Below are 11,063 nucleotides of genomic sequence, written 5' to 3' on the forward strand. Positions count from 1 at the left end.
TACACCGAGGTAGATTTCATTCCTTTTTCTTAAAAAAACTCAACAACAAAAAAATATCCATCATCTATTAAAATTACTTATTCACATTAATATTCTTCAGTATGTATATGAACATATATGTAATGGGAACAAGTCCACCAAAATGTCCATCAAAGTATATCAGTGTATTACTCTTTAGTTAAAAAAAATATCTTGACTATTAGTTCTATATTAGGTCCAAATATAGTTGTTGTAATCTATGCAGTTATTAAATTCTGCCAGCTGTTGTATATTCTTCAGTGTTCCACTCCAAAAAATGATGAACAGTGAAAAGTCCATATTAAATCTAGCAAATATATCTGAAATTTTGTATTTTGAGACTGCTATAAGGATTTACATTAAGCAAATAATATGTTGTTTGCTTTATGTATTCTGTGATATTTCATGATTATATTGGAAGATACTGTTTCTCATTTTAAGAACAAAAAAAATCTGCCAATGCAGCCTTTAAAATACCCTACATAATTTTATAATCTTCTTACAGCAATCTCAAAATGAGACAAATATATCAACTAGATTTTAGATAAGGAAGATGATTTTCAGAGTCTCACGTCTGGGAGGTGTTTCTCTCTGTAGATGGTTGATTGTCGCTTGAGTTGACCTCAAAAGCTCCAACCAGGTCCTTGACACTACAGGCTGTTCGAGGCTTTTCCATGCTGTCGCCAAGGGTTTTAATCTTACGGGGATTTGTGTTCAGACTCTTGGACCTGAGAGCCGGGTACATTCGGTCTTCAGCTACTAACAAGTTGTCTGTGTCTGTCCCAAGTTCCTTGTCTTCGGCTGGAATGAATTCATCCTCTCTTGCCCCTGACCCTGCTATTCCTTCTGAAAGCTTCTCTGTGGATACCCTGGGCAAGTGTCCGAAATGGCAGGGATGCACTTTGTTTTCGAAGCGAGGGGTCCAGCGACCTGTTGTTGGTGACCTGCTCACCTGGTCTTGTAGGTTGCAGGGTTCTGAGGCCCAGGTCTCACCTTCAGACCCTAGTTTTGGTTGCCCCACTGAAGAGTAGACCATAGTGCTCCAGGCTCTACTCTCAGGTGAAAGGGAATTAGTCACTGCTCCAGCGGGATACTGCCTCAAGGACTGAGCCCTCTCCAAAGGATATGAGACCACTGTCTCCAGCCTGGTCTTTCCCTTCATGACACCAGCTCGCTCCAGTGCTGCATCCAGCAGGGAATGGGGATCTTTTGGAGGCTCAGTTGAGGTCAGTTTTGGGCTTCTAGTGTCTTGAACCTCTTCTTGGGGATTGCAAGGTGAGATTAGAATATCCACACTGGAGGCAGAGCGCCTCCTCTGATCTGAGGGAAGCACATCCAGAGTGGTGCCAAACAAATGGACACTCCCATGTGGTGGCATCAGGGGTTCATTTCCACAAAGGCTGCTACGTCTCTCTGGACTGTCCTGACCCCTGTGTTCACAGGTGACCTCCTCAGAGTCCAGATGAAAGCGGTACAGACTGTAGCCATCATTGCTGTTGATACTGCTCTGGCGCCGCAAGAAGCAGTCGCCCATGTTTGAGCCTCCAGATCGTGTCCGGACCAGGTCGGAACGCTCAATGCCAGCCATACGTTCCAGAGCTCGCATCATCCGCCCAGAGAACTCCTCAAGCTGACCCAGACGCAGGTCCACGGTCTGTAAGGAGGCCTTCATGGTGTGCTCCCTTTCATTAACTTCTTCCAGACGCATCGACATGTTCTCCACTCTGTGCATTAAAAAGTATTAGAGCAAAAGGATTTATTTTTAAAATGCGATACATCACTGATACAAATGAAAAACTTTGGATGTGTCTCCATTGGCTCACTAGTATCATTTCTAATTAATCTGTAGTGAGTGCATATTTGGGCACTGGCTGTCCCTGGTTTTATGAGCATTGGGACACTGATGACTTTGTTATCTGAGACACATAACTGGACTTTTCATGTGGTTTCTAAGTATTCTTATATGCTCTGATACTCTCAGGTTCTCTAATAGGCATTAATGTAAAATTAGTTTGAGCTCAAAACCTCTCTGAAGTGACTCGAATGCGTTCATCATTTGAAGACAGCTCCTCATCTTCCTTCTCTCTGAAGTACTCCTCCACACACTGCTCCTCAAACTCATATAGATTCTTCAGCTCATCAGGACTCAGAACCAGCTCTGAAAAGCAGTTTCCAGTAAACCATGTGATATTAATTGATGATAATGTGGTTGATAACTTTTTATTTGATCGGATCAAGTTAATATTTATCATTCAAATTTTCAGTTCATATACAATTTTAGTGATAGACCTGTTACTTCATTCCTCATATTTTAGGATGTATTTATTTTAAAAGTTTTTACCCAATTCCGTTAGCAAATTTATTTTGCTTGTTTTAAGGATCACTTATTGAAACAAGTAAAAAATTCTTCCATTGGAATAACACACTTTGTCCAGAAAAATATTACTTAAAGGAGCAATCTGTAAGATATTTACTGTACTTAGTCATAAAATGTCCAGGGTGTGTGATCATAGATTAAAGCAATGGTTCCCAACATGGGGCGCAGACATTTTGCAGGGGGCGTGGCAAAGCAAATGAGCTATGCATGTTTGAGCACTGCTAAAAAATGTGGACAAGTTTGTGGGAGCTAAACATGCAGCAGATGATGAGTTTTCTCAAGCCACAACTTCCAAATGGAATACTACAAAATACGATGAGGCATATCTAAAAGCAAGCTCATACCAGTCACTGAAGAGATGTGGGGATTAAATGTGTCATTTTTAATGTGCAGGTTTTAGTCTTTTTCTCTTTCTGGAAGCTCTTTTATCATTAATTTTTTGTGCAGGGAAACAATTAGGAGCAAATATGTTTAACAATGACTGTTAAGCACAATCACTTTATTTTTGTTTTTTTCTATAAATATTTGCAGTTTTGTATGACTGTATAAATTCCAGTGGAGCTTTAAGCAAAATATGTGTATATGTATGAGTAGGGTTGGGGGGGAGTATGAAAGTGTGGGGGGCACACAAAAATTTTCTCATCTTCAAAAGGGGGTCATGGCAGAAAAAGTTTGGGAACCACTGGATTAAGAAAACAGTCAAAGCTAAAACCCTGCTGCCTCTCATAGCATTGCTGAAGCAGTATATTCTCTTTGAGAAGTTTCCAGTCCGGAGAGGAACTATCCCACTTCTGAGGTCCTGCCTCGGTCTAATCATTTTACAGTCCAATCCCACCACTGCTAGGTCTACATGTCTTGCAGCCATGAAATGACCAAGTAAACAAAGTTAATGTTTTTAATATTTAATAGTTAATATTTTACCAGACCCAAAAAGACCCATTGCCCTTCTAAAAATCTCCACGACCAGAGATGAAGAGAAAATATTGGCCTTGTGTTTAATAGGTGGAGGCAGTTTAGAAGCAACAATACAGAACACTGCCAATAAGAAGTGTTTTGTTTATAAAACGTAGAGCTAGCTTTAGCTTCACATAGCTGTTTAGGGTGAAAATTAGTTTTCAATAAGAAGCTGGAGAATAATGCAAATAAGACTCATAAACAGACCCATTTAAGGTGGAATTAAACGCTTGAATACAAAAGTTATGAATAAAAAGCAAGGATCTGCCTCTTAAAATGACATTTATGGTTAATAGTAAAATAACACCAGCCTCGTGTAGTGTAAAATTTGAATGTGGTTTAGACAGTAAATTCAGGGAATTAAATGCAGGGAAAACAGCAGTGGCTCTTTTTAATATTTGCCTTTCACTTAAGTAGTTAAATGTTTAGTGACATCACATACTAATTGATTTGTGTGATTTAAATTGATAAACAGTAATTACTTCAAAAGGTTTCTAAAGCTATAGCGCAAGCTTTGGCTCTTAAGGTGGAACAGAGCTTAGTAAGGCCAAAACTCGTTGGAACAAAATGTTTGACTACGAAAATTGTAAATAAGAAGCAAAGTTCCCTAGACAGTGAGCATATATCAGTCCACTGGCTGAAAAAGGCTGGCAAACCGACTGTAGACCACTGCTGGTCCACCATCGGACCACTCAGATTACTGTCCTGTGAACAGGATATAACTAATTTTTAATCTCCTCAAAAAGATTTTAAATTCATAGACAATTTTACTCTGGAAAACAAACTAAAACAAATATTACCAGCAACTATTAGAGATATAATAATGAATATGCCTGCTATAAAGCGATTATGCTAAAAATAATCTGTGCTGAATTAAAATTATTTACTAATCTTATTTATAAAGGATAACAAATGAACCTAATGAAGGAAAAAATTGTAAATTGGACTGTGAATGGAAAAGTGCTAAAATGTGGCATTTTGTCTAAAATTATGTTTAATCACCAGTGGTCCGCCCAGAAAACACTAGTGGACCTCCAACTTTGCCCTCAGTGGGCCAACAGTGGTCCACCGTCTCCTTGCTATCAGGGTCTGCCTTCTAAACAACATTTATAGTAGCAGGGAAAATCGATAAGTTAAACCAGCCTTGTCTAGTCGAAATATTTAAGGTGGGTTTGGAAAGTAAAGGCTTGTAAATGCTGGGAAAGTGGCTGCTCATTTACTTTTTTGTCTTTTTCGTGCGTATGTAAACGTTTGTAAAATGATGAACACTATTCTGTATAAATATTTTGGTTATGGCACATTCTCCTTAGCTAATACTATTATTCTAAGTTACTATTATTCTATATAAGTTCTTAAACTCGTTAATTGCTTGTTCATTCAGTTTTCCTCAAACTGTCAACCTGGTCGAGGCAATCAAAAATTTAGACGCCAGAGGTTATGTACCCGAGAGGGCATTAGTCAAGGTGACTTCCAGCGGCAAACCACAGGAACAAACAGGTGTTCCCAGGCACAGAATGTACTTGTGGTGATGCCAATGTTAAAAATAACTATTTAAAAATTATTTTCTTTATATTTAATAGTTAATTTGCATTAGCAAATATAATATCATATGAAGTGCATTGTAATAATAAAGTGAACCAATAAAAAGTGAATTACTCAGGCCCTTGTCTCGTTCGTCCAGTTCTCCTTCTTTTCTCTTCTTCTTACAGCGGCAGCACAAGCGCTTCAGCACAATGTAGATGTGGCTGAAGATTATGAGGGGAGGAGGAAGAACCGGACGGTCGTGGAAGGTCATGATCAGTTGATAACGCTGGAACTTCCACACCTGGTTAGAGATGGACTTCACCTCAAAGAATGTGTTACTGTTAAGAAGAACATTGAGTTAAATCTATTACATTGACATTTGGGAACAGCTATGTTAGTCTAAAGGATGCTGTAAAAATTGTTGTTCAGCATTTGTTGCTCCTAGGTGCTTCAGTTTCACAATGATAGCATTTAGAGTTGCAGCTCTAGCAGGACAGACATTTTACAAAATTACTTGTGGCAAAGAGAGCCTCATGAGCCCTTTGGTACGTCACATTCTACTGCCATTTCTGACTGTGGAGGACTCATGGCTATGTGTTTGATTTTATACACCCGTTAGCAAGGTTATGGCTAAAACCTCTGAACCCTATAAATAGGGTTTCCACATATACTGTATATTTCTGTTTCTGACTCACTTAAATACAGCGATGAGCAGATTGACCAGAAGGATGTTGGCTACCAACAGGTAGCAGGCCATGATGGCAGGTGTTAGCCAAGCTCCAGGAATACAAGGTGGCAGCTTCTTTCCATCTTCATCATACATATTTTCACCACAGGGTGCTTTCAACAGAAGAACTCATTTAGATGGATATATAGACATAACCTACTATTTCATATTATTTATAGGAATTAAAAGTAACAATAAATAATCACTTTATAGGAAGTAAAGGAACAATATATATATATATCGTACAGGGTGGGCCATTTATATGGATACACCTTCATAAAATGGGAATGGTTGGTGATATTAACTTCTAATTTGTGCCACATCAGTATATGGGAGGGGGAAAACTTTTCAAAATGGGTGGTGACCATGGTGGCCATTTTGAAGTCAGCCATTTTGGATCCAACTTTTGTTTTTTCAATGGGAAGAGGGTCATGTGACACATCAAACTTATTGGGAATGTCTCAAGAAAAACAATGGTGTGCTTGGTTTTAATGCTTATACTAATGTGCCACAAACAGAAAGTTAATATCACCAACCATTCCCATTTTATTAAGGTGTGTCCATATAAATGGCCCACCCTGTATGTATATACACACAGTATTGTGCAAGTTTTCAAGTTTTAGGCACCAGACATTACACATCCAATATACTATTCATTCATTCATTCATTGTCTGTAACTGCTTATCCAGTTCAGGGTTGCGGTGGGTCTGGAGCCTACCCAGAATCATTGGGTGCAAGGCAGGAACACACCCTGGAGAGGGCGCCAGTCCTTCGCAGTGCGGCACACACTCACACATTCACCACAGATTATGAGATTTAAAAAACTATTTATCTGAGCAGTAAGTGTTTATTTGCTAAAAACCAAGAAACAAACATCAAATAGCACCCAACATTAGAATAAATCCTAATAACATTATTCCACTAAGTGTGATATTCTGTGTGCAAATGTGTTGATTTTTCCAAATCTCTCCTCGTGGCAGTCCATATTATTTGAGGTTATCATCCAATACCTAGTTTTACCTGATAATAAATAATGCTTTTACATAACGTGTGCTGTTGATTTAACAAATTCATGCAATCAAGGACAATCTGAACAAAATATTGTTCTTCAAACTCACTCACAACTACTATTTTACAGAAAAATAAAAAAGGTCTTATATTTCTTATTTGTTATATATATATATATATATATATATATATATATATATACACACAATATATATATATATATAAATATATATATATTGTATTTACTGTGTTTATATATAATTTTATACAAGCATCACACTAAGAAGGCATTAGTTTAAATATATTTAATTATCTTTGGTGCCTAAGACTTCTGCACAGTACTATATATGATATAAATTAATTTTTAGATTATAATTTAATTTATTGAGATGCACAAAGTGATTTATTTCAAGCATTTATTTCTTTTAATGTTGAATATTATGACTTACAGCCAATAAAAACCCAAAAGTCATTATCACATAAAATTAGAATACTATATAAGACAGATTTAAAAAAAAGATTTAATACAAAAATATTGGCCTACTGAAAAATATGTACAATATATGCACTCAATACTTGGTCAGGGCTCCTTTTGCATGAATTAATACATCAGTGCAGCAAGGCATGGGGGCACTGCTGAGACGTTACTGAAGCCCAGGTTGCTTTGATAGCGGCCTTCAGCTTGTCTGCATTGTTTCTCTTGACAATATCACATAGATTCTCTAGGGGTTTAGGTCAGGTGAGTTTGTTGGCCACTCAAGCACAGTGATACTGTGGTTAATATGGTGTGATATAACACAGTGGATCAACACCAGCAGATGACATGGCTCTCCAAACCATCACTGATTGTGGAAACTTCACACTTGACTCAAGTAGCTTGGATTGTGTGCCTCTCCACCCTTCTTCCAGAGTCTAGGAACCTTCCAAATGAAATTTAAAATTTACTTACATCTGAAAACAAGATTTTGGACCACTAAGCACACTGAGCACATGTCTCTGGGTCATAAGTGACACAAGGAATATGACAGTTGTAGCTGATGTCTTGGATACATCTGTGTATGTCTCCCCAAAATTTTTTAATGGCTTTCAAGGCTGTGATTATCCCGGATGCTTGTGGACCTTTTTCTACCACACTTTTTCCTTCCACTCAACTTTCCATTAAAATACTTGGATACAGTATACAAGTCAGCAGTCTTCCCCATGATTGTGTAGCCTACTGAACCAGACCAAGCGACCATTTTAAAGGCTTAGGAAACCTTTGCAGGTGTTTATTATTCTAATTTTCTGAGATAATGACTTTTGGGTTTTCATTGGCTGTGAACCATAATAATCTACATTAAAAGAAATAAACATTTGAAATTAATAAGTTTATGAAGGCTTTTGCCACCTGTGATGCAAGATTTATGTATATATTTGTGCCATATTTGTATTTATTCATTGTGGAATAATACTCACGGTTGATCTCCATTGCATAAACTTGTTATTGTGGGAAGCATTGAAAACATTAAGAGACATGAGAGTAGAACAATTAACCAATTTTACCATGAAATATTAATAAATGGTAACTTCAATATATGGCATAGAATATATGATTTCATAGTTTCCAACCCAGACTCTCATGAAAAAAATTATGAAAGTACTTCAGTTGTGCTGAAATGTTTATGTATTTATGTTATTTTAGAATCACTAATGTACTATATACTAAATCACTACTAATTTGTAATTTAAACTATATAAAGTTACACTCAAAGTATACTGAGTGAACTAGTCATATGCTATTTTCAACACTCCTCTAATACCACTGAAGTACAGATCTCGGAGTTGCAGGATTAAACTCTAAGAACACATTAAGAATGTGCTTAAAATATAAATGAAACAAAAAAGTCAGAAACAAAGACAAACAAACAGATCTCTAATAAATACAAAAGTGTAACACAAAATCCGACAATATATAGTATTAAAAATTACAATACTTAAATTAGATATATATGCCTCATGCTGCACTAAGCAAATAAATATATTTAAACTTTATTAAAAGAGTAAAAATAACATGAATAGTACACTCAATTTATATTAAGTTTAACTTTGCCAGTATTGTTTTTATTAAACATTTCAATATTTCAAAGTTTGAAATATAAAAGCATACATGCCAGACATGTTAACATGCCAGAATGCAAATAAAAAAATACAACAAAAAAAAACCCGTAAATCCCTTTTGTTAATGGTCGTGTTGGGGTATGTTTGGGTATTACACTTATCATTTAACTGTAGATTAAAACTAGAGTAAAACTTACATAGCCTCATGACCTTACATCACTTGGGTTGAGTCTGTACACTCTAGAAATTAAAGTGTAACAATGTAATTTAAATTGCCTAGTGATTTAGTATACAGTAGTGATTTCATACAAATGGTTCCAAGAGTAAAATAACTTAAGTACATCTGCATAATTTAAGTATATTTTCAGCTTTTCCCAATGTGAACAAAAGTAGAAAATTAGCTAAATTCCATATTTGAACATGTCCTGTAGAGGATACTTATATAATTTTAACAGTACTTTAAAACAAAACCCTTATAAAACACATAAAAGCAACTCAATGTTTCTAGAAAATCTAGAGGAAAAAATGACATAAATTAAGAACAAAAACACATGTTAAAATAAAACAAAATACAAGAAAAATACATATTTTCAAATAAAGTATAACATTATGCCACCTGAGAAAATATGTAGAGCATTAATATTCAAACTAATGAAGGATTTGTTCCATTACTTTGACTAATAGTTATAATTTGCTATCCCATAATAATTAGACTTTCCCATAACTATGAAAAACATTTTTTATAAATGTTAGTTTTTTTTCATAAAAACTTATAAGTTATTATGAGATATTTGATACCAAATCAGGATTATTGGAAACTTTCCCAATTTAATGCCTTGTTAAATGGTTCTATATATTTTAGGTGATTTAATCTGGCTTCTTTATAATATCAGAACTTTTGTAGAAGACACAAACAGAGAGAGGAAGGAAGGGCACAACCACACACACTCCGTCCATAACACATACACACTCATGGCTAGGGACGATGAGTGGATGAGTGGTGGGATGGTAAGCATGTTTGAGTGTCTCATTAGAGATGGATAGTGGCTCATGGGGACCATAATTACACACTGAGGGACTGGAAGAATGGAACAGGAACTGGTCATTCGTCCATGAATCAGGAAACAGAATCTTACTATGAATTCTAGTCTTACGGTCTATCGAGTCTGCAAACACCTCTCCATAGATCATCCAGTAGGGCATGTAGAAGATGTTTCTGGCCAGGCGCCATGTGGGCTCCTCGTCTGGATGAAGGATGGCCTGCCTGGCCACACCGAAACTCATCAGCACTACCAGCATGATCACCACAAAGTACAGCATGTCAATCATCTGAAAAACACAACACACGTATTATTTTGCACCGTTAAGTTCTTACAATACATTCATGGCTATTTAAATGTACAATAAGTCATTTTTACCACTATAATGAACAATCAATATGGAACAATATATGTGATTTTATTTTATATAGTGCAACTCTTATAAATGAAGACCATCTGACTCCCCACATGGGGGCAGCCATGATCAAAATATGTTTAGTATTGAAGCTCTGATAAACTCAGGCTACAAGGTGTCAGTACAAGTCGCTGTTTCATAACATGAAAAAAGAATCAGTGAAGAATAAATGTCTGTACTGTGCCTTTAAGTGTTGAGATCATTTAAAAAAACATTGGCCGATACTGACATATTTTCAAACTGTCACTGTGCTTAGATTTGCTGAGATTAACTAACCCACATCTCATTTTCCTCATTTCTCTTTTTTGTCTGCAGCTATTTCTCCTAAAGGATTTTACATGAGTCACTAGTAAGTTTCATGAGCCATCAACAAGCAATTTTTAAGCAACAAAACCTTTCACTGGATACTCACCATTTTACCGATCATCATGACGTATGGTCCCAGGTACTTGTTCACGCCAAAGATATCCAGGACCCGGATGTACCAGAAGATGATGTCCACACAGTAGATGACACGTCCATAGCCCATGTATGGCTCATTTTGTAACCGTAGCAACAAGCCCAACAGGAACATAGTAATGGCCACGAGGTCTGTGATATTCCAGTACTCTTCTAACCACACGTTAATTTTCTGTTTAAGCTTTCCTGGCTCTGACATGAGAATCTGAACAATCACAAACACACACAAACACACACACACAAAAGATTCTCATCTACTACTTTACACATCCAATATACTATTCATTCATTAATTCATTGTCTGTAAGCACTTATCCAATTTATAGTCTCAGTGGGTCCGGAGCCTACCCGGAATCACTGGGCACAAAGTAGGAACACACCCTGATGAGGGTGCCAGTCCTTCACAGGGCCATCCAATATATTAGCCCAATATATATCCAATA

The 11,063-nt window shown here is 36.5% G+C and overlaps 1 protein-coding gene across 3 annotated transcripts in view; it reads right to left on the reverse strand.

Moving 5' to 3' along the window:
- Positions 1 to 586: 586 nt before the first annotated feature.
- The window catches only part of trpm1a (transient receptor potential cation channel, subfamily M, member 1a), a 29,197-nt gene continuing 18,720 nt past the window's right edge, over positions 587 to 11,063 (reverse strand). Inside the window, exons 19-26 of one of the 3 annotated variants that reach the window (XM_066647210.1) lie at positions 10,574 to 10,825; positions 9,843 to 10,035; positions 8,065 to 8,085; positions 5,569 to 5,713; positions 5,006 to 5,211; positions 2,044 to 2,176; positions 1,205 to 1,742; positions 587 to 1,168 (exon numbers count right to left, since the gene is read on the reverse strand). In XM_066647210.1, coding sequence (XP_066503307.1) covers positions 587 to 1,168; positions 1,205 to 1,742; positions 2,044 to 2,176; positions 5,006 to 5,211; positions 5,569 to 5,713; positions 8,065 to 8,085; positions 9,843 to 10,035; positions 10,574 to 10,825 — 2,070 coding nt within the window. Of the gene's footprint in view, positions 1,743 to 2,043; positions 2,177 to 5,005; positions 5,212 to 5,568; positions 5,714 to 8,064; positions 8,086 to 9,842; positions 10,036 to 10,573; positions 10,826 to 11,063 lie in introns of all 3 variants that reach the window. The other 2 variants (XM_066647211.1, XM_066647212.1) reach the window with 2 other exon arrangements.

This window comes from Hoplias malabaricus, chromosome 16, assembly GCF_029633855.1.
Source record: "Hoplias malabaricus isolate fHopMal1 chromosome 16, fHopMal1.hap1, whole genome shotgun sequence".
In the NCBI taxonomy this organism is placed as follows: Eukaryota; Metazoa; Chordata; class Actinopteri; order Characiformes; family Erythrinidae; genus Hoplias; species Hoplias malabaricus.